This window comes from Pituophis catenifer, unplaced genomic scaffold (genome assembly GCF_029215685.1).
Source record: "Pituophis catenifer annectens isolate HBS135680 unplaced genomic scaffold, rPitCat1.0.hap2 SCAF_3, whole genome shotgun sequence".
NCBI lineage: Eukaryota > Metazoa > Chordata > Lepidosauria > Squamata > Colubridae > Pituophis > Pituophis catenifer.
In genome coordinates, this window is record NW_027256883.1 from 28,516,477 (window position 1) to 28,540,304 (window position 23,828).

Below are 23,828 nucleotides of genomic sequence, written 5' to 3' on the forward strand. Positions count from 1 at the left end.
AGCCAAATGTCTAAATAGCTGTCATGACCAGAGCTGGTGAGCATCAAGACAACTTTCCTAAAAATGGTAGCTGCAAATGTTTCTGGCTCTCAAGAATTGCCTCGCAGCATTGTTTCTTACCAGTGCTGAACAATCCATCCTGCAAAGTTATAAACTATCCGTAGGCAAGGGAGGATAGTCCTGGCTTACTGCTCTTGAGATGAATTACAGCCTTTTACAGTAGAAGGGAATTCTTACACCACAGACATAGCATGGGCACACTTTTGAACTATTTCCTCCTCCACATTGCAAGATTTGTGTTGTTAACTGATCCTTCAAGGGCAAAAGGAAGGAACTTGGGTATGCTTTTACTGTTTCTTAAAGACTGTTAGATGTTTGCCATCCCTTCTTTCTTCTGTAGCCCCTGGTGGCCCACTTGTGGCTGCAGGGCTGCTTTTCAGGAGTACAGAGAGTGGAAACGAAGCAGGATTGTCAAAGGTGACCTTCTTGGCCTCTTCCTCCAGGATGAGTGGATTTTTATTGTGCTCTTCTATGCAATAAAAACCATGTTCCTTGGTTGCTTTGGATGGCTTTTTTAGATGGCACCGTACTGCCACTTGGTTTGCACTCTTATTGAGAGCAACAGCCATCCACAGATCACATGATCAGGTGGAGGAAACAAATCAGGTTTTGAATTCAAGTTTGAGGTATTTTTATTGGTGAGCAGTTGTTACAATTCCCAACTGCCTCTTAAGGAGGAATTTCCACTGCTATGAGCATCTTTCTCCTATTTTAGCTCTTTGAAGCTACATTCAGGCAGGGAATGGGACAACTCACTGCAGCCTACTCACCACAGCCAACTCACCACGGGACAACTCGCTGCAGGACAATTCAACAGTTCAATTTAATTGGAATCCTTTGGCATCCTTTCTTTAATGATTCTATTCCACTATTTCTTCAATATTAGCGTAACTCTTATCCTGTGGTGAGTTAGCCATGGTAAGTTGTGCCACAGCGAGTTGGCCATTGCAATTTGGCTGCGGCAAGTTGGCCATGGCAAGTTGTTGTAGACCCTTCAGGCATGCTAACCACGGGTTTCACTTGTGGGCTTTCCCCTTGTCAGACAGACAATGTATGCAATCTACTGGTACTTGTGGTGCTCACCATTTCACCATTGCTGTTTTCTAGTCTTGAAGGGAAAGAGCCATGACCCTGAACAACGTCACCATGCGTCGCAACAGTGCCAGTAGTTGTGGTGCCTTGCAGCCTCAGCAACAACGTTGGAGTGTTCCACCAGATGGGAAGCATCTGGTAGTGCAGAAAGAGACCCAAGAGGCAAACCATCAGAAAAGGTACACGCTCAACAATGAAGAATATTGCCGCAAAAGCTGGTCATCGGGGTCCTCTGATTCTGTCATCTCCACCGAGTCAGGAAACATCTGCTACCGAGTAGTTCTCATAGGGGAACAAGGAGTTGGCAAAACTACCATTGCGAGTGTCTTTGCAGGTGTGCATGACAGCCTGGACAGCGATTGTGAACTTCTGGGAGGTAGGTGTTTTTGTTCCTTGCGCCCCCCCTAGATTTAGTTAAAACTTTTTGGGTGAGAGGCCTTTGGGAACAAGCAAAAATAAAACACATAAATTCAGAGTGCCTGATCTTGAAGTCGTAATGCTGTGGCCTCCAAAGTGATTTCAGAATGTGGTTTTCTATTAAGGAAGATGGCAGAGTCAGCTGGGGGTTGGAAGGAGCTATTTTGAGTTTGCCGTGGAATGCCAACTTCATTTAATTTTGCTTTCCTTATTTTAATGAATACACAAACTGAGCTCTCATCCTAATGTAGTATGCCTTTAAAAAAAATTAGTTGAATAATGTATATATTTGTAAGTGCAATGTACAAAAATGCACGACATAAGGAAAACTTGTTTGTAGAAACTGTATACATTAGATCACAGGGTGAGCAAAAGATCCAGGCTTTAAGAAATGTACCCCCAATAAATCCCAATGTTAGCACAAACTTTAAAAGAAAATTCTCAAGCTCAACAAACCAAATTGGACAAATGTGCAAATCTGAGAAAAGCTGAACTTGAAGTGTGATAAATGAGAAACAAAGAGAAATAAAAACTGTTGGGTTTTTTCGGATAAATCCACTAAAATGCTTATGTTTCAGTTTTGGGTACATAATCTTCCATTAAGATCACGGGCTCTAAGGGTGATGATTATAAAAGCTGCTGATACTTGCTATAAAGGAGTTAGTGCTTCTGGACAATTTTCATAAACATTCAACATGTGCAGAATTCCAGCTACTTCATCATATTTTCAATTCAAGCAAGACACATCATTAATGAGTTTTCAAAGGGTACACATGATAGAAAAAGGTGATATGCAAATTAGAATAATGGTATAGAAGCAGTTGATAGGTTTAAGAAATATATTCATATGGGAAAAGTAAGATTTCTATACATTATTATTAATCTCATTTGGAATAAAGAAATGAGATCAGCTCAGAAAACAAACTTGGTGTTAAAATATTTTTTAAATATTTCTATTAAGCGAACTGTCCCAATATTTAGACAAGATATTAGAAACAAGCAAAATTAGAGTTTATGTTAAAAAAAGCATTGCAAGCATTGAATTCAGAGATGAATTCTGAAATTGCATTTGAATGTATCTGGGACAGAGGTGGGTTTCAGCAGGTTCTCATCAGTTCTGGAGAACCGGTGGCAGAAATTTTGAGTTCGGAGAACAGGTAGTAAAAATTCTGACTGGCCCCGCCCCCATCTATTCTCTGCCTCCCAAGTCCCAGCTGATCAGGAGGAAATGGGGATTTTGCAGTAACCTTCCCCTGGAGTGGGGTGGGAATGGAGATTTTACAGTATCCTTCCCCTGCCATGCCCACCAAGCCACGCCCACCAAGCCACACCCACAGAACCGGTAGTAAAAAGTTTTGAAACTCACCACTGATCTGGGACTATGCCACAATCAACCTCAATGGGCATATTTCTGAATAGACATGTGAAGGAATGCACTATTGTAGTATAACTTTATATATGTCTAGCTAGAAATGTCCTTCAAAGTCAAATGTAATAAACAGAGAATTGTAAGGTGGGAACAATGGAAATGAGAACACGCTGACTTAAATAATGTGTAAGACCCACTTTCAAACAGCCCTGCATTAGAGTATACTGTAAGATTTTAAAAAATAAATTAGGCTTGCTGAAGTTATTCACTCATTTCAGTTTTCCTTAACCTGCTGTCCTCCAGCTGTGTTGGACTACAACCCTAATAATCCTAATCAGCCATTCTTTGGTTGAGCACGATGAGTATTGTACTTCATCATTCCTGAAGGCACCAGGTTGGAGGAGGCTGTATTGATTTGCCTTTTGATTAAATAAAAGATAGCCCCAATTAATTGGTCTGCAGTTTGTAAAGCATCGTTCGATTATTTCAATAAGTCAATATTTATATTACATTTCCAATTCTCCTTTCATTAAAAAAAAGGATGTACAGCGTATCATACACTGTACATCCCTCTTCCAATAATTTACTTTTAAAATGGATTTGTTAAAAATATAATAGTTAAAGTCCTATCTTCTTTTTGTGATGGGTGGGCATTATTTTAAATTTTACAGATTGGCACTGAAGTAATAATAGCCTAAATAATTCAGTAGCATAAGCACTTTATTTATCCCATGAGTAACTTATATTGCAACTAATGGAACTACAGGTAGGGTATATATGATTAAAAAATAGCTCTTCAGAATCTGATTTAAAAATTGATTACACTTGGAGTTGGGAGGGAGAAATTCAAGAAGACAGAGAGGAAACCAAGATTTGGGGATCTTTTTTGCACCATCTTCACTGCAATATGGAACTGGAACCTTCTGAGCATTTGTTTTAGAACATATAGATGTTGGGATTCTGGGAATGGTAGTCCTAACACATCTGGAGGATTTTACAGTTTGGGGAAGTTGCTACAAAGTAGATCACAGCCAAATGCATGCAATCTTTTGCTCTATCAGGAATTTTAACTCCCTTGTAATTTCCTTTAAGAAGCATAAAAATATAATTAAAAATATAAAGAGAATTGCTAATTTGTTGGTACTCTATGTAGGAACAGCCAAACTTTTTCTTAAAAAAGCCACCCCCTTGAATCTATGTACTTTTGCTCCAGAATAAAGCTTGCAGCTGTAATGCCTGCTCACCCATAAATTGAGTGAAAACAAATATTTTCCATTACTAAGCCTAACTGGAGTCTCCAGGACTGCCTGCAGCTCCCACGGGGGTCAAAAGGTTATGTTTGCTTTATTATTTTTTTTCCTTTTGGATCTTCTTTCTACTCTACTTGTCCTACTTAGGAGAAAGAGAACTCCAGCAAAAAGTCAGTGCGGTCATTTTTCTTGTAGGCTTCGTCTTTTTTTTTTTCTACCATGGAAATTATACAATTCTGGAACTCATGGAAATGTTCAGATCTTTGCCAGAGTCAGATATAAGAATGTCAGATGTAACAATTTCCCCTCTCCCATCCCTAACATTTGTCTGGTGTGATGGTCTGGAGCAGAAAAACAGGCATGAAATACAGTCAAAATAGATTCAGCTGCCCTGTTGATAGATACAGCAGTGAATCTATATTTTCTGAGTTGGTATCTAGAGATGATTTATTTCAAATGCAACCCCCCAAAAATCCTGAGATAATTTTTCTCACTGTGAAAGAATCAATTGAAAATCATGCCTTACCTTGTATCAGACCTCAGTTAGTATGAAGTCCAAGCAGTGGTGGGTTTCAATTTTTTTTACTACCAGTTCTGTGGGTGTAGCTTGGTGGGCGTCACTTGGTGGGCGTGGCAGGGGAAGGATACTGTAAAATCTCCATTCCCTCCCCAATCCAGGAGAAGGTTACTGCAAAATCCCCATTTCCTCCCGATCAGCTGGGACTTGGGAGGCAGAGAATAAATGGGGGCGGGGCCAGTCAGAATTTTTACTATGGGTTCTCCAAACTACTCAAAATTTCTGCCACTGGTTCTCCAGAACTGATCAGAACCTGCTGAAACCCACCTCTTGAGTCCAAGATACAAAAAATTGACAGTCAGAGGCTTCCTCCAAATGTTTCTTTAATCATGGTTGGTTATTTTAATGGAATTGAAGAAAACATTATTGCATACTTGGTTGGGGGTTCTAGACACTGCATTTAATTTTAATTAAATGTGAATAATATGACATTTAAAGTTGATTTATTGTATCCCCATCTCCAGATACTTGTGTGTATCTCCTTGTTGGCTACTCAAGTGTTAAGCATCGCTCCCAATGCAGAAAAAGTGTTTTATTCTTGATTTGTTACGCAGAGCACATTTTGTTGGTTAAAATGGAGAGATGCAATTGATGAAGAGTTTTGTTAAACTTAAAAATTTACCTAATTATTCCCACCTGAAGTAGTTTAATATTGTTTCTTCTTTTTTGGTATGCATCCACAATCAACAGTGTATGGATGATTTATTTAATTTGTGCCAAAGAGGGAATCTTTACCTTTCTAAACTTTACTTTGCCTAACATTAAACTCTTAGTTATCTAGTGACCACGAAAACTAAAAGAATGTCACATATTTTTTGTGCTCTCCATTCTAGAAGACACCTACGAAAGAACTTTGCAGGTGGATGGCGAAAGTGCAAACATAATGCTTTTGGACGTCTGGGAAAACAAGGTAGTGTGCAAAAATCATTTTGTGAGGCAAAAGTATTTATTGCCGCATGTTCATGTCTATAGTCTCATTCTTTAATTTTGCCGAGTGAAATACATACCGTGTTTCCCCGAAAATAAGACCCTGTCTTATATTTTTTTGAACCCAAAATAAGCGCTTGGCCTTATTTTCGGGGAGGTCTTATTATTTTGGGGCGTGTGGAGGAAGATGGGGCTCCTCTTGCCATCTTACCTGATTTCCAGCTCTGCGTTTAAATATTTTTGGGAAGGGCTTATTTTCGGGGGAAGGCTTATTTTAGCACATGCTCTCAAAAGCCCGATTGGGCTTATTATCAGGGGATGTCTTATTTTTTGGGAAACAGGGTAGTTACATAAATACATTCTTTTTTTTTAAAAAAAGTCCCCAAATTGGGCAGTAAGCAGAGTTAGCTTCAGGGATCCTCTGTGTGGCCACCAGTTACTTCTTGAATGAATTTTTTACTTTGTGCGCAGGGAGAGACTGCATTAAAGAATTAAATACACAGCTTTTAGATTGGATACTCTGTATATGTGTGTGTGTGTTGGCCAAAAGCCTGAAAGTACTTATTTTGTTGTTCCTGAAGGTTGTGATGGCACAAAGTGACCAGTTAAGAACTTTGCGACCAGTTTTAAATAACCAGCTCTCAGTTCTAACTAAGGTCAGGCTGCTATTTTTTCCACACAGAACTAGGGCTATGGATTTTCTTCCAGTTTGGAAATGGCTAGTCCCTTCCCTGCTTTCCAGCAGACTATAAACAAGTTTTTAATTTACTTTTAAGTACTACTGTTTGATATTTGATGTATTGGGATGTATGTGTGGGTGGGTGTATATCAGTGGTGGGTTTCAAATTTTTTTACTACCAGTGGGTGTGGCTTGGTGGGAGTGACATGGTGGGCGTGGCAGGGGAAGGATACTGTAAAATCTCCATTCCTACCCCACTCCAGGGGGAAGGATATTGCAAAATCTCCATTCCCATCCCACTCTGGGGTCAGCCAGAGATGGCATTTGCCGGTTCTCTGAACTACTCAAAATTTCCGCTGCTAGTTCTCCAAATGGCTTAAAATTTCCGCTACCAGTTCTCCAGAACCTGTCAGGACCTGCTGGATTTCACCCCTGGTCTAGAACCATTGCTTAAGCTAAATATCATGTTGCTTTCTTTGATTCCAGTAATGGGTTTGCTTACAATGTATCTTAGCTGAGTGTCAAAGCCACAACCTGTTAGTTAGTCTATATAGGAGACGTTTGAGGTCAGAGGCCTTTCTAGCTCTTAATTGCAGGTGTTAAATAAATGTTACATCTAGTGGACAAGACACAACTAATAATTCTGGCTAAAGTTAAAGCTTATAAACTGTATTTATTACTAAGCTAATAAATCACCATGACCATAGCTATGTGGGAGGTATGCCATAGCTATGAATAAGAGCCAGGCAAATTTCCACTCATTCTATACTTCTTCTGGGACTCTTTGGCCAGCCTGAACCCTAAGGTTTCCTGGTGGCTTCCTATTCACTACACTTATCACTTCCTTAGACTCTGCATTGGGAAAATAGTCAATATCTGCAGTGGTATGTTTTGTAATTCTTTAAATTACTACCCCATTCATGTTGGAAAGCAAGGAGTGACATTGGTAGGACCATATGTCTAACAGTTTTTCTGAACTGGTCTTGGCTAGTTGCATTCTAAGGACTCCATTTAATTGGGCTATGGGTTGCAATTTAAGTCCCTATAAACAAATACTTGATTGACTTGAATTAAGATCTGGGCATATTTATTAAGGTAGAATCAAGGTCCTTTCTTTCACAGTCCATTCCCACACGCTAAACAGTGTATCAGAATTCTGCTCAAGGAATGGAAAGTGATATGGTATGAACTGTAAAGAGAAAGAGATTCCTTTCTAAATGAGTGGAATTCCATCCATAAGCAGAACATTTTCAGAGGTTTATAAGGATGATTTGATTATGAGGGCAAGGAAGGACATTTACACCACCTATTATACATATCTATACCTGTATCCAATTAACTGATTGTTTTGTAGACATGCATTGCTAGAACAACAAGGAATATTGCTAGTGAACACACAGAAATACTTTGGGAATCATGTCAGCAATTTTAGTAATAGGTGAGTCTCCCACAGTAGCCATTTTGTGTGTATGCCCATCAGATGCTTTCAAAATTCTAACCGTAAGATAGAACCCCAGTTACCACTGAGGTATTGAATGCATTTTACCTGTCTGAATTTGGTGAAAAAGAGATTTTGCAAATCAAAAGCAAAATTGTATATGCAAGGGATCTTGCAATACAATGCTTGTTCACAAATATGGACAATGCATTTAAAATAACGAAAGCTTTATGATTATAGTAACCAGCAATATTTAGTTTTTCTCCTGTAGCTGATGGGCTTCCAGGTGTGAAGCCTAAACTTCTGACTCTAGATCTCTTTTTATTTGAGTAGAATGAAAATGGATGGCTCCAAGATCAGTGCATGAAAGTTGGAGATGCATATGTGATTGTCTATTCCATCACGGACCGGGCAAGCTTTGAAAGAGCATCTGAGCTAAGGATTCGGCTCCGCAGGGCACGGCCGATGGAAGACCTTCCTATTATTTTAGTGGGCAACAAAAGCGACCTAGTAAGGCGCCGTGAAGTTTCTGTTTCAGGTAAGGATGTTTCTCTTCAAATATTTTTGTTTCAACTCTTTAGATGCTGTAATTGTAGACCTGTCTCCATTATGACTTGTTTGCATAATAATGATGAGTAGGGATGGTAGAAGTGCTTTGAATTCCAAAAGAGAATTCATTGACAGTACACGTAGTCCTCGACTTGCAACAGTTTGTTTAGTGACCATTTGAAGTTACAACGGCACTGAAAAAGTAACTTATGACTGATTTTCACACTTATGACTATTGCAGCATCTGCATGGTCACGGGATCAAAATTCAGATACTTGGCAACTGGTTCCTATTTATAGCCCAGGCTCGTGAGCATCTTTTTCAACCTTCTGACAAGCAAAGTCAATGTTTACTACTGGGTTACTAGCTTAACAACTGCAGTGATTCACTTAGCAACTGTGGTAAGCAAGATCATAAAATGGGGCAAAACTCACTTAACAACTGTCTCAGCAACAGAAATTTTGGGCTTAATTGTGGTCGCAGTGTTGGGATTCCAAATTTTTTTACTACCGGTTTTGTGGGCATGGTTTGGTGGGCGTGTCGTGTCTTGGTGGGCATGGCATGGCTTGGTGGGTGTGGCAGGGGAAGGTTACTGAAAAATCTCCATTTCTTCTCAATCAGCTGTGACTTGGAGGCAGAGAATAGATAGGGGCGGGCCAGTCAGAGATAGTATTTAACGGTTCTCCGAACTACTCAAAATTTCTACTACTGGTTCTCCAGAACTGGTCAGAACCTGCTGAATACCACCTCATGTTGTAAGTCAAGGACTACCTGTAGTGAAATGGCACTACTGAAAGAAACTTCCTTCAGGGAGACATTTTATCTTTTAAGTCAGTGTTTTGCTTTCTAGGGGATTCTGGGAATTGAAGTCCACATATCTTAAACATTTCTAAGTTTGAAGAACGCTGCTTTCTAGTAATATTTTGTCTTCAAATATTTTCCAGAGGGCCGAGCCTGTGCTGTAGTGTTTGATTGTAAGTTCATTGAGACCTCAGCAGCTGTACAGCATAATGTCAGGGAGCTGTTTGAAGGCATCGTCCGTCAAGTTCGTCTGAGAAGGGACAGCAGAGAAAAGAACGAGAAGAGGCTGGCATATCAAAAGAGAAAAGAGACCATCCCTAAGAAGGCGAGGAGATTCTGGGGGAAGATTGTAGCCCGAAAAAACAAGAATATGGCTTTCAAACTGAAGTCCAAATCTTGCCATGATCTCTCTGTCCTTTAGGAACTTGGGGAGACATCCAGACTTTTATCTATCACAAATATGCCACATAATCTCCCGGACTGAGAAAAATCAATCTATATTAGATTGGTCAACACAGCTGATCTGGAATCACAATTGTGATTACTGTGATGGTGCATGCCTGCAATACAGTAAGCATGGCCTCATGCATGGAAGAAGGAATGTCATCTATATGTTTGGTTTATATGAGCGTACTGGATTGGGTACAGCATTTTTTATGCTCTCTGAAAGAACATTCCAAACAATATAGTGAGATGAGCCTGAAAAAACACAACCTGTTTCCTATGGAAAGGGGAACTCCTATAGTTGCCTTCTTCCTAACCAACCAGTTGCTTTTCTTAAGTGTGCACTGCTAAGTCTTATTCTTACAATATCATCTGTTGCAGTGGTTAGATAGATATCAGCAGCATCAGCAGATAATCAGATGCTCAGATCACTAGAAATGCTAAAGCCAGCCACCCATTGATGGTTATTGTCATGAAGTCAACACTGTCCCGATTCTAAATCCATTCACTTTTTGCCCTACTGGCCCTATGTCCATTTATATTCTGGCCATCTTCCTAATTGCATGTTGCTTTACAGCCTGAGATTCTAAAATATAAAGTAGGCATTGCAGCAGATCTGATATCGAATTCAATTCTTTCTGGCTTTTGTATTATTCCACCTCCTTGCCTCCTCACTGCCAACTGAAACCATCAAAGCATGGCTACCTCTGAAATAAAAGCACATTCATTGCAAACCAGCAATTGCTACGGCATAGCACCATTCAATTAATGGGGACCTTGTCCACTGAAGAGGCAGGGAGAAAATACCTTAAGTGGTATGCACACATGTGCCTTTGAGTCAGCATTGACTCCTGGGGACTGTCAGAAAAAGTCCCTGCATTTTTCTTGGCAGGATTTTGGAAGTGGTATGCCATTGCCTCCTTCCAAGGGCTGAGAGAGAGTCATTGGCCAAGATCACCCAGCTGGCTATGTGCCTAAGGCGGGACAAGAATTCACAGATTCTCAATTTCTAGCTGGTGCCTTAATCACTACACCAAACTGGCACTCCTTAATATGGTAGGGTTAATTATCAAGAGATGCTTATGTTGTTGTGATCCAATATGGAGAATTAGTCTGAATACCGATAATAAAGAATGTTGGGAATTTTAATTGCATAGTTATAGAATAAATATTTTCTTATTTCTCTCTAGAGCCATTCAGAATTCCTAAAAACAGCATGTTAAAGCCAGACACACTCAGGAAAGGAGAGGACATTAGCTCACTCATGAAGGGGAATTCCTGTCTGAATTCAGTTCAGTTTTTGCTGTAAATTACTGCAAATCAACTTTTGCTTGTATCACCCTACAGCAATGTTATGGTAGGAATGGTAGATCCTGAGAATGAAACTCAAGGGTGAGATGTAAATTTTTGAGAAGGTGGATTGCTTTTTAGTAAAAACCAAAAAGACAGTTTGTGCTCAAAACAACTGTTTATGACATTACTTTTATATTTATTATCGTTCAATTATTAATTGTATTTTCAATAGGTGAGCTCGAAGAAAGGAGAGATAGAAGGACTGTGGAAAATGTAGTATTGAAATATATTTATTAAATGATTTCTTTAGAAAATGTTGGTTTTTGTTACTGTTTTCTATTATCTTTTGGATTAAGCAACATTTATTTACATACCTTAAAAATCAATAAAATATTCCATTGCTTTTGAAATGAAATCTCAAATGTTCCTTCTTTAACGGTGTGATGAAAGTTTACTTCACACAGGAAAATATCTGTTTTTTTACTTTTATGTAATACAATATCAACATACACATCTACCAAAGGTAGCTTGTATATTCACTAGTTCTTAAAGATGGTCAGTGCACTTAACCCTTCATATTTGTAATTTGTTTCTTAAATTGTGAACTCTCAGTTCACAATTTATAAGTTAAATAAATAAATTTAAACAAAAGTTTTCAGTCATTAAAAGCAAGTAACGGGAGCTCGAAGGCCAGATCCTGAAGATGAAACTCAAATACTTTGGCCATGTAATGAGAAGGAAGGAGTCACTGGAGAAGAACCTAATGCTGGGAACAATTGAGGGCAAAAGAAAAGGGGGACGGCAGAGAACGAAGTGGCTGGATGGAGTCACTGAAGCAGTAGGCATGAACTTAAATGGACTCCAAAGGATGGTAGAGGACAGGAAGGCCTGGAGGAATGTTGTCCATGGGGTTGCGATGGGTCGGACATGACTTCGCAACTAATAACAATGGGAGCTCATCCTGTTGAGTCTGTTGACTTTCCAGCTGACAAGCATAACATACTGTGCTCATTTTATGCGGTGAGTTATTTAATTATCACATTTACATCTGTTATCTACTATGACTGCCTCTTCCCTATTACATCTACTCAGCCCACAAGAACAGGAAGGCAGGATATGTTGCAGGTCCCATCTATTAGGGATGTACATCTGCTGGGACCATAAAAAGGACCTTCTCGGTGATGCCCCTTCTCTATGGAACATCATTTCTGTGGTATAATTGGCTCCCAGCTTGTTGCTTTTCTGAAAGACTGAAGATATGGTTGTGTAGGTGGGTCTGGGGACCACGAATAGAGATGGAGCTGATCAAGATGTTGATTTGATAATGATATTGTTGCCATTGGGTGGATTGGGGTGGGGTTTCATCAGTTTTTATGTTGCTGGGTTTTTAATATTGTAAATTGTCTGGAGTCACTGTTGTGTGAGTTGGGCAGCCATATAAATTTAATAAATAAACATACTTATTATTAAATATAATTTAGCAATAAATAAAAATAAAGTATATTATTAACATTAATTCAATATTAGGAAGAAAACTCAATCTCTTCTCTCAGCTTCCTAAAAATTCCTAGCTTGAATTCATCTCTTAGACAGAAAATCAGAAAACATGGATTTGGATAAACACATTCACTTGCCATTTTTTCCTCACCAGCTTCAGGCTGTAGATCAGATAACCTGATGATCTTTTCACCTCTCCTTGATAGAGAAGATCAGCTACAGATGAAAGCATTTGCCATTAGGAGGGAAGCTATCCTTTTGCTCTTCTGGCTCTACATATCTGCATTTAGACCAACAGATTTACTATCTAAATGCAGGAACTAAAAACTTTCCAAGGCAGCATGAGCTCATTGAGCCTTAGTCTGTTGGCCTTTGTCTTGTAGAATAAGTGAAATATAAACAAATAGCAAACAGAATAACAGAGTTGGAAGGGATCTTGAAGGTCTTCTAATTCAACCCCCTGCTCAGAAAGAAAACTCTGTACCATTTCAGACAAATGGTTGTCCAGTCTCTTCTTAAAAATCTCCAGTGTTGGAGCACCCACAACTCCTGGAGGCAAGTCGTTCCACTGATTAATTGTTCTCATTGTCAAAATTAATTAACAAAATTAAATTTTGTAAAAAAGAGCAAAAATGATGATTTTACTGAAAAGTCCAAACCAAAATGAGAATGGTTGGCTGAAAAAGTTATGTGTAAAGTGTAAATATGCAGCTAGATAAGATGATTCATACCGTTTCAATTAATTAGGGTTGGATGCAATATGGATTTGGATTGTAATTAACAGGAAATTACCAAATAAAAATGCTTCTTTTGTTTGCTTTCTTTCTCTAGTATTTACTTTAGTAAGGGTTGATTGTTGACTTGCCCTGGAATATTAAAACACATACCATTTGGCATCCTAAAAGTAATGGGAAACTGTATTTTAATATCGGTATAATATATACCTCATTCTATTTAACATCTTTTCCACTTAGAAAGGCTTTCAGATGAAAATCAAATATCATGCTATGCATAAATAGCTTGAAGGCTATTTTTTCCTTTCAAAGAAGCTATTTCGAAATGAAGAGATTATGAAGAAAAGATGGGAGGTATAGTAATTGGGACATAATATCTCCAACCCTACCAAACAAACTGGACTTCACAACACCCATTTATGTTATATTTTTGAGCTGGAGAGATTGCCATCACAAGCAGTTATTAAGAACTCTAATTTGAATAATCTCAAGAATTATCTTCAAGAAGACAATTCCCTTTTCCAGAGTATTCTAAATTCCCTAAAAAAATTTTTTGGGGTATGTCAACCATCTGACAGTGATTTCAATATCTGGAGAGCCTGTTTCTGGTGGTATACTTCTATTGAAATAAGCCACATTAGAAAATAGGCCATTATTTTTCAAATATAATGGAGTTAGGACACCTGAACAGCCATAATGTTGAACAAATCTACCATAAGAAGTGTGAGGTGGTGCTATATGTACATGTATCTAATCACATATTAGATTGAGAAGTAATATGACTTGGTTGTTTTAATGTTATTTATTTTTACCTTTGGATATATAAACCACAATTTATGATTTAGCAGCCTTATCCATGAGTTAGATTGCTGTGGTTTATTTTTACAGACAAGCAAAATATGAGCCAAATTACTGGGAAGCTTATCAACTCAAGGTATTTTCTCAAGGTGGGTAATTAGAAATGACCAACTGAACTTGGAAGGCCTGACCTGACCATGTCTTTCAAGTGATTCTTCAGAATCTGAGTCATGGTTATGGTCTGAGTTACGATGACTTTTGTCCTGGATCTGGCTAGGAATGATGACTTGTTCAAAGGTATCATCCTGTGGGTGGGTGTGGTTCTAATCTAGAGTGTGTGACACAACAGTTCACTCTGAAACAATTCCTCTTGAAGTGCATGTTTGTGAGTTATGACAAAGATTATAGTATGTACAGAGATTAATATGGCAGCACAGCAGTGTTTCCCTAGAAATCTGTACATAGTAAAATACTAAAGATAAGAATTTTGGAGGCTCCAAAGGATGATGCTGGTTTGGGAAAAGTTCCTTTAAAACAATATTTTTCAACCTCAACAACTTTAAGCTGTAGGACTTCAATGCCCAGAATTCCACACCCAGCCACGTGTGGAGGTGAAGTCCAAATGTTAAAAGTGCAGAAGTTGAGAAATACTGCCTTAAAGACAGATTTTCATTTTCCTTGCCTAACCTCAGCTATATCAAACAATAGCTTCTATTTATTATAATTACAGATAGTCCTCAATTTATACCATGCAATATATCTGCAATACTGTTACATACCTTAAAACAGATGCACAAGAAACTCAAATCCACGATGAAAAGCCAGTTTGCTCTAGCTGTTAAGGCACAAGGTTAGAAACCAGGAGACTGTGAGTTCTAGTCCCACCTTAGCCATGAAAGCCAGCTGGGGGGCTTTGGCTCAGTCACTCTCTCTCAGTCCATAGATCACAGAATTACAGAATAACAGAGTTGGAAGGAACCTTGGTGGTCAATCCCTGCTCAAAACAGGAAACCCTATACCATTTCAGAAAAATGATTGTCCAGTCTCTTCTTAAAAACCTCCAGTGATGGGGCATTCACAATTTCTGGAGGGAAGCCATTCCACTGATTAATTGTTCTCACTGTCAGGAAATTTCTCTTTAGTCCTAGGTTGGTTCTCTCCTTGATTAGTTTCCATCCATTGTTTCTTGTCTTGCTTTCTGGTGCTTTGGAAAATAAGCTGACCCCCCTCTTCTTTGCGGCAACCCGTCAAATACTGGAACACTTCTGTTAGATGTCTATTAGTGATCCATCATAACCTCCTAATATCCAACATTTATTTAGAAGTTCATGATTGGAAAAAGTTGGCCAACATTGTGGTAAGGTAAAGGTAAAGGTTCCCCTTGCACATATGTGCTAGTCGTTCCCGGCTCTAGGGGGCGGCAGTGCTCATCTCCGTTTCAAAGCCGAAGAGCCAGCGCTGTCCGAAGATGTCTTCGTGGTCATGTGGCCGGCGTGACTAAACACCAAAGGCGCATGGAATGCTGTTACCTTCCCACCAAAGGTGGTCCCTATTTTTCTACTTGCATTTTTTACGTGCTTTCGAACTGCTAAGTTGGCAGAAGCTGGGACAAGTTACAGGAGCTCACCCCGTTACGCGGCACTAGGGATTCGAACCGCTGAACTGCTGACCTTTTGATTGACAAGCTCAGTGTCTTAGCCACTGAGCCACCACGTCCCTGATAACATTGTGGTAGGTTGACATTAAGAGACTGTGTGTTCCCCAGAAATATAAGACCAAGAATGGGCTGGCTCAATTCCTTAACCCATCAGTGTCCCATCTGAGATTTTTCACATTAAAAACTCTTTTTAAAACATTTTCTATGCCAAATCTCCACAATATCTCTAGCAGAATTTCTCTACTATAGGGATATTTTTTCTCGTAGCAAACAAGGAAGACCTCCAAAGGACCTGCAGATACTGTGATTTGCCAGTTATTGCTGAACTATGGTTCCCAGAGCTCAAGCTTAGCGTGGACCGTGGTAAGGAATGCCAGGAGGTGCATACAGCAATATTTTGTGTGCTGAAGGGCGATGCATTTCAATATGATTCTGTTCTGAGTAACAGCACTGCCAACTGTTTGTGGAACACACTGCCTTGGAAGATGGTGGACCTTTCTTTGTTGGATATTTCTGAGTAGAAGAAAGTAAGAAAGGTAGCTGTATGGCTACCTATTACTGTTGCCCTCATAGTGAACAGCGAATAGCACTAGATGATGTCTGAGGGACCCTCCAGGTGTATGGTTCTATAAACCACCATACATTTTCAATAGTTGCTTCTTAACAAACTCACCATACTGAAAAGTTTTTCTCCTGCAGGATCCAATCTCGGTCAGTCACTGGGACCAGAGGTTTAGCCTTCCGAGCTTTCGGACTCATGCTGGAGCCCATCCTCAAGACTGGATCCTGCAACATTATCTTGGGACAAGTATATTTGCCTTCATTCGTGAGATTTCCTCCTTCCCAATATGTCTCAAGGATTCATTTTTATCCTACTTACAGAATGTCCTTGTAAAACATATCTATAGCTGAGTTTATATAGTTTGGTGTATATGAAGTATTTACAAGTCCACAGAGATGCATTCCATTACATTCCAAAATACCACATTTCTAGCAACTTTCTGAAGTTTCTTGCAGAGGCTGCTTCCCATGACCTCCTATTGGATTATTTTGACTGGAGAGGCCAGGAGTTGAACTTGGCACTTTCCACACAAAGATGATTTCTCTCACCAAGAAATCCTGTCATTTCAGGTTGGGCATTTTACCCCCAAACAGTATGTTGCAAGCCATTTTTGACTTAGTATAAACCGAAAGAAAGCTCCTGAGGTTTTTCTATAGAGGTCCTTCACGATGGTTTAGGTCTCCTGCTTGATCAGGGGGTTGGACTAGAAGACCTCCAAGGTCCCTTCTAACTCTGTTATTCTATCAGCAGGAGGTCCTTCTGGTCTGTATGTTTGTGTATATACAAGAGGTGTAAGAAAAGTTAGATGTTTTCTTGATGGCCTGGACTTAGTGGGGAACAGAAAAGTGTAGAGAAACAAGGTAGATTCAGGCTTATCTCTAAGTCATCGGAACTGGCTGGCAATGGTTTCTGGAGTTCAGAAATAGAAGACTTTCTCTTTCTCAGTTCACCCTCGTCTCATGCTTAGAGTGCACTTTTCTTCTATGCTGACTGTTAGGTTGCCTTGAGTGAGCCTACCAGTTTGGTCTACAGCCCTTGAATTTGTTGCAGGCTATGGGGTTGTCTGTTTTGCAGAAGGCAGAGCCAAAGTTAGTTTTCTTTAGCATGGAAGACGGCTGGGTGATTTTGGATCAACTGCTCTCTCTCTCATCCCGATGCATCACACAGGGTTGTGCTGTGGGGAAAACAGGAGGAGGGCAACACCACCATAAGTTGTGCAAAAATAAAGGCAGGTTATAAATCTAGTAAATAAACAAAGGATAGCTTTTGTTTTCAGCCTTGCAATGGATATAGTAAAAGTATAATCAGTAAAATGTTTGCTTTTTGGTTGAATGTTGGTGATTGGAATCCCAGCAAAATTTCATATACTTTTTTTTACATCTCTCTATCATCATCACGTGCAGTTCTTTTTCCAGTTATCTGAGATGTGAAACAAGAGTTTCATCCTAAGTACTCAGATACATCAAACTACCCTGTAGAAATGACAATATGAAAGAACACAGAGTTGTTCTGGTGACCAAACCAGATTGGATCTTACAACAAAAGAACACAGGCTGTGGTTTCTAGGGCCATGATGGTGAACCTATGGCACACACGCCCAAGGTGGCATGCAGGAGCCATCTTTCTGGGCATGTGAGCTGTCGCCCAACTCACCTGCAGCTGCACATTCGCGCATGTCCCAGATGGTGTTCAGGCCTCCGGTGCACATGCATGCAATTCAGGGGAGCCAGCTGGTCTTTGGAGCTCTCCTGCACATGCATGCACATTTGCGCATGCGTGCAAGAGTACTTGTGTGCAGCGCATGCATGTGTAGATGGCATATGCGTGCATGCGTTGGGAATGCAAAAACCACATGCGTGCGCAGATGGTGCAATTGCGCACACAGTGCACGGGGAGGAGCAGATAGCACACGCACATGCAAAGCACGTGCAGCACGTACCTGTTCAGCACTCGGTGAGTAAAAGTTTTGCCATCCCTGTTCTAGGACATCTGTGCCACAAGGGTAGTACTGAAGTTCCTAAGGTTTTTTTCCTTCTATATTTCCCTTCCTAATGGAAGGGAAATATAGAAGAAAACATAGATGGAAAGAGGATGGGGAGGTGTTGAGGAAATGTTTTGCAATTGCTTTTCTGGAAAAAAAGAGAGGAGTAGCCTAAACAGTAAGTGTGGATATGCCCACAGCCTTCCATTCAGTTTTTTAATGGAAATTGGAAGCAGCCAGAAGGACAGGATGTCATTTCATGTAGGGTATGAACCAAGGGTGAAATGCTCCTGGTTTGGACCGGATCGGTCAATCTGGTAGCGATGGCGGTGGGCAGTTCGGAGAACCAGTAGCAAAAATCCCTGCCCCCCTGCCCATGCCCCCCCCAATCACTCGGTTGCCTGCATGCCGCTTCTTTTAAAAAATGCTTTTAAAAGGTAAAAAAAGGCTCTGACAATCTCAGCTGAGCTGCACGATCGTCAGAGCCTTTTTTTTTTACTTTTAAAAGCATTTTTTTTACAACCTAAAAAAAATGCTTATAAAAGTAAAAAAAAAAGATTGCGGGCCACAGCTGATCACCTCCCGTGCGCTGTTCTACTTACCCCATGCCTCCTTTTGGCATGCACTGCGCCTGCGTGCACACCTCACATTTGGTGTGTGGTGCGCACTGCGCCTGCGTGTGCACCTGTGGTGAAATCCAATTTTTTTTACTATCGGTTCTATGGGCGTGGCTTGGTGGGCATGGCAGGGAAAGGATATTGCAAAATCTCCATTCTCACCCCACTCTGGGGCCAGCCAGAGGTGGTATTTGCCAGTTCTCTGAACTACTCAAACTTTCCGCTACCAGTTCTCTGAACTGCTCAAAATTTCCGCTACTGGCTCTCCAGAACCTGTCAGAACCTGCTGGATTTCACCCCTGGCGCACACACTGTGTATGCACAGCCAGTGAACTGGTAGTAAACTGGTTCAGATTTCACCACTGGTACGAACTGGGAGGTCTTGAAGTTGGTTGACCCAAATATTCTTTTCCAAGTTTGACGCAGAATCAGCTATTGAGCGATGGACTGCAGAGGCCTGTTTGCCTCCACTATACTCTGCTTGTATATTTTCAAATGAAACAGATTTTATAAGGCATCATAAATCTTTTGAAGTCTCTTTCATCCAAGAAATTTAAATCTACCAGCTCTGCTCCTTAATCCTCTCCCTGCTTAGAGAAGAGGGGACTGAGCCCATAACACCATAAATTCTGTTTTCTTTCATACGTACAATCTTTATTTCATAAATATCTGATCATTGGAATAGTCTCCTATTAAGAAATTAAGACTGAATTTTTCAAAAATTAAAATGGTGACTACTTATTTATGGAAGAGTGGTTACACTATTTTAAAGGAATAAATAAGAGATACTCCCTTCCTCAGTTGCATCATATTTTACAAAAAATACAAATAAAACTTGGGACCGTTATATATATAAGATACATATAAGGTAGAAAAGCAGTTAGCTTGGAGTTGTCCACTGATATGTTGCCCACAAGTATGGGCTAAGTATGATATGAAGAAGCCAACTTGGACACAGAATCAAGGAACCTTGTTTATTTCTATACAGAAGCATAAGAGGATGGGCACACCAGAAATCAGGCACATTTTTAATACAATTTAATATGGGAAACAAAAGTAAGAGAATTGATAATTGGTCACAAAATGTTAATGATAGACAAACATGCACACAAAGCAAGGCCATCTCCTAATACCCCATTATTTATTTAATCCTATTTCATTATCATAAAAATTGACTATCTTGGGGTGTGTTTTTTACTATGCTAAAAATGAGCTTTATTTACCTCTGTGCCCTTGACCGAACCCCTCTGACCATTGCTTAATCTAATTATGATACCTGCCTTGAATCCAGTAATGCATTTGTTTGCAAAGTGTCTTAGCTGAGTGTTAAAACCACAACCTACTAGCTAGGCTACATGGGAGACATTTGTGACCAGCCTATACTGTAGAGTGTTTGTGGTAGACCCCTCTAGCTATTGCTTACAGGTGTTAAACAAATACCAATAGCACTTAGACTTATATACCGCTTTACAGTGCTTTACAGCCCTCTCTAAGCAGTTTACAGAGTCAGCATATTGCCCCCAACAGTTTGGCTCCTCATTTTACTCACTTTGGAAGGATGGAAGGCTGAGTCAACCTTGATCCTGGGGAGATTTGAACTGCCAAACTACAGCCAGCAGTCAGCAGAAGTAGCCTCCAGTATTGCACTCTAACCACTCTAACCACTGCACCACCACAGCTCATGGCTAGATGTTATTTCTAGAAGACTAAGACGCAACTAATAAGTGTGGCTAAAACTAATTCATAGCTTGCAAAAGCTTCTAATTATTTTTTTAACAAGCTAACAAAAACTAGGCAAATTTCCACTCATCCTACAGATAGATATAAAAGGAGAAAAGACCACTGATATTCCAGAGAAATGGAGAAATGAGCAACTTTAACAGAGCAAACAGAGATCAACTCAGGCAAGGAAAAAAAAACAAGAAGAAAGTTAATGGATAGCGGAGGAAACATAAGCATGAGAAAAGTTGTATATGGAAAAACTGACTCAACCATTAAACATCTTACCACTCAGTGGGTTTTATCACTCACACTCAAAAATGTCACTGAGAGAGAAAGATATGTTTTTGTTGTTGCAAATTTTCTTTCACTTAGAGCTATAAAAATGCTTGATTTGGATTATTTTGTAAGTTTTATTTCCTGATATCCATGGTCTCCTTCATATTTGCCTTTTGATTTATTTTGCTATACTCTGGAGTTGCTTTTTATTATGGAACATTACCTCTATCAACTAAATAATCTTTCAGAAAGTGAATTTTCTTCAGAAGGTTGTTACTTAGAGTAGGCTATATTCCCTGTCAAAATTGTTTGCATTGCATGGCTTAGTGGGCATGGCTTGGTGGGTGTGGCAGGGGAAGGATACTGTAAAATCTCCATTCCCACCCCACTCCAGAGAAAGGTTACTGCAAAATCCCCATTTCCCCCCAATCAGCTGGGATTTGGGAGGCAGAGAATAGATGGGGGTGGGGCCAGTCAGAATTTTTACTACCGGTTCTCCAGAACTGGTCAGAACCTGCTGAAACCCACCTCTGATTCCTTCATCATGTTCAGTTTCACCTAATTAATTTCTAAAATATAATGAATATGGGCACTCAGATTAGACCTCTTGGATTTTGAAGCCCAATGTGTCCTGAGTTGATGAGCAAGAGATTGGGGGGGAATCCCAATAATTCTCCTACTTGAGCTTAGTTTCAGGGATCCATCTTTAGCTATTGTGATCTGTGCTCTCTTAGAAGAAATAGCCAAAAATAGCTAGGATCACACAGCGTATATAGAATAACCATTGTTGTAGTGTTTTTTCCCTCTCCAAAATCAAAATTAGAAGCCTATGTATATCTTTTCCCTGGTTTGTTTGTTTGTTTGTTTATTTAATTAATTGTTTGTCAACAAGTACAAGGAAACAAGTATAGGCATAGACATGGACACATGAAAAAAATGGCACAAATAAATGGATATAAATAGGCAAAACATAGCCATAAACACATAGAATGATTACATATAAATGGGGACAGTAGGTCAGGGATGGTAGGCACGCTGGTGCACTTATGCACACCCCCTTAGGGACCTCTTAAGAAAAGTGTAAGGTCCACGGTAGACAGTTTAAGGTAAAAGGTATGGGGGTTAGAGAAAGTAACAACAGGATCAGGTAGAGTGTTCCAGACTTTTACTACTCTATTGCTGAAGTCATATTTTCTGCAATAAAGATTAGAGCAAGTTACATTTAGTTTGTATTTATTGGTTCTTCCATAATGTTATGTGGGAAGAACTTAATGAAATTAAGCAGGCTATTCTACTGCCATCTTTTTAAACTTTAAATACAATCATATTTTTATCTAAAAACAATGCACAAAGTATTAGAATAGAATAGAATAGAATAGAATAGAATAGAATAGAATAGAATAGAATAGAATAGAATAGAATAGAATAGAATAGAATTATTGGACATAAGTGTGATTGGACACACAAGGAATTTGTCTTCGGTACATAAGCTCTCAGTGTACATAAAAGATAAATCATGATCATAGTCATCATGAATCATAAGATACAACACTTAGTGATAGTCATAGGATACTAAATAAGCAATCAACATAAATCATACTAGGAACTAATAAACAATATAAATCGTAAAGATACAAGCAACAAAGTTATAGTCATAAGTAGAACAGGAAATAGGTAATAGGAAGGATGAGAAGAATAATAGTAATACAGACTTAGTAAACAGTTTGTGTAGTGGCAATTAGTTGTTTAGCAGAGTGATGGAATGGGGGAAAAACTGTCCTAGTGTCTAGTTGTTCTAACCCTAACCCTAACCCTAACCCTAACCCTAACCCTAACCCTAACCCTAACCCTAACCCTAACCCTAACCCTATAGCATCGGTTTGAGGGTAGAAGTTGAAACAAGGATGTGAGGGGTCTCTAGATATTTTCACAGCTTTTTGACTCGTGCAGTATACAGGTCTTCAATGGAAGGCAGGTTGGTAGCAACTGTTTTTTTCTGCAATTCTAATTATCAGTTGAAGTCTGTGTCTGTCTTGTTTGGTTGCAGAGCCAAACCAGGCAGTTATAGAGGTGTCTATGAATGTTGAACTGAAGTCTACAAAGAGGACCTTTGCATAGGTCTTTGGAGATTCATGATGTTGTAGGATGTAGTCCAAACAGCAAGAAAAAAAATCATTGTCCCTGTATTTACTTTTTTTTTTTTGCCAGAACTAGAGTTTGGCTCTAAGGAGAAAATTTTTACAAGACTATTCAGTAATGAACAGGAAGGTGTAAAATAACTTGGACTTGTAAAGTTAGTTTTAATTAGAGGAACAGGAAAATGCAGTGTGGCAATATTGCAGCAAATAATTGGTTTTTTTAATCACTTCCATCAGGGTGAAATAAAATGAGCCATATTTGAAAGGAATAATTCTGATTTAAATTGTTAAATTCTTTGCTGAGCAATAACTGCCTGTGAACCCTTTGACTTTATTAAAGACTGCTGTTCAGGAGAAAGGACTTCTGAATAATCTTCTTTTAAAATTTCATCTTGCATTTCAATGTATCCAATACTTTATGTAGCAGGAAAGAAACCGACTCTCTTCGTAATGCTTTTCGGTCTACTTGCTGATTGCTATCCTGGGAATAGGAATATACCCTATTTCTAATCATTCACCCAGGCAATTTTCAGGCTATTTGCCAAGTTTGGAAAAGGATTACTCATTTCCAGAAGTTTTGAGTTTCATTCATTTCTGACATTTGTCACACAATGTTGAAGGATATTGTAACAAACAATTGTTTGCAGTTTTGCATTTCTAATGTTATGAACTGTCTTTTGATAGCCCTTATGTGTTGAGGTTTAAGTGAGGGACATATTTATCTGATGATGTGCCATCGATAGACACATAGACAAACCAGGCATACTAAGCATAAGAGACAATAAAAAAGCCAAAAAGGGAACAAAAAACCACAGAATACTCCCCACCAGCAATCAGCACCCAGATCAGACCAGTTCTCTCCGACCATCAGCTGGACCCCCCGCCCGCCCCTGCGCTATACCTACCTATATTTGTTTGTTTTTAGCCCAGCTGATAGACACGGCAGAGCG

The 23,828-nt window shown here is 39.4% G+C and overlaps 1 protein-coding gene across 1 annotated transcript; it reads left to right on the forward strand.

Annotated features, from left to right (window-relative positions):
- Window positions 1-1,179: 1,179 nt before the first annotated feature.
- Window positions 1,180-9,616, forward strand: GEM (GTP binding protein overexpressed in skeletal muscle). Its single transcript, XM_070942124.1, has 4 exons — window positions 1,180-1,528; window positions 5,599-5,675; window positions 8,143-8,347; window positions 9,303-9,616. Exons 1-4 carry the CDS (start codon window positions 1,186-1,188, stop codon window positions 9,578-9,580), a joined length of 903 nt encoding a protein of 300 aa, XP_070798225.1. The 5' UTR covers window positions 1,180-1,185; the 3' UTR covers window positions 9,581-9,616.
- The last annotated feature ends 14,212 nt before the right edge of the window (window positions 9,617-23,828 follow it).

What these genes read in the sequence shown, in the direction of transcription:
- GEM (XM_070942124.1), top strand. Translation starts at nt 1,186, where the DNA reads ATGACCCTGAACAACGTCACCATGCGTCGCAACAGTGCCAGTAGTTGT. An exon ending in TGGACGTCTGGGAAAACAAG is followed by an intron (nt 5,676 to 8,142) that starts GTAGTGTGCAAA and finishes TTATTTGAGTAG; the next exon opens with AATGAAAATGGATGGCTCCA. An exon ending in CCGTGAAGTTTCTGTTTCAG is followed by an intron (nt 8,348 to 9,302) that starts GTAAGGATGTTT and finishes AATATTTTCCAG; the next exon opens with AGGGCCGAGCCTGTGCTGTA.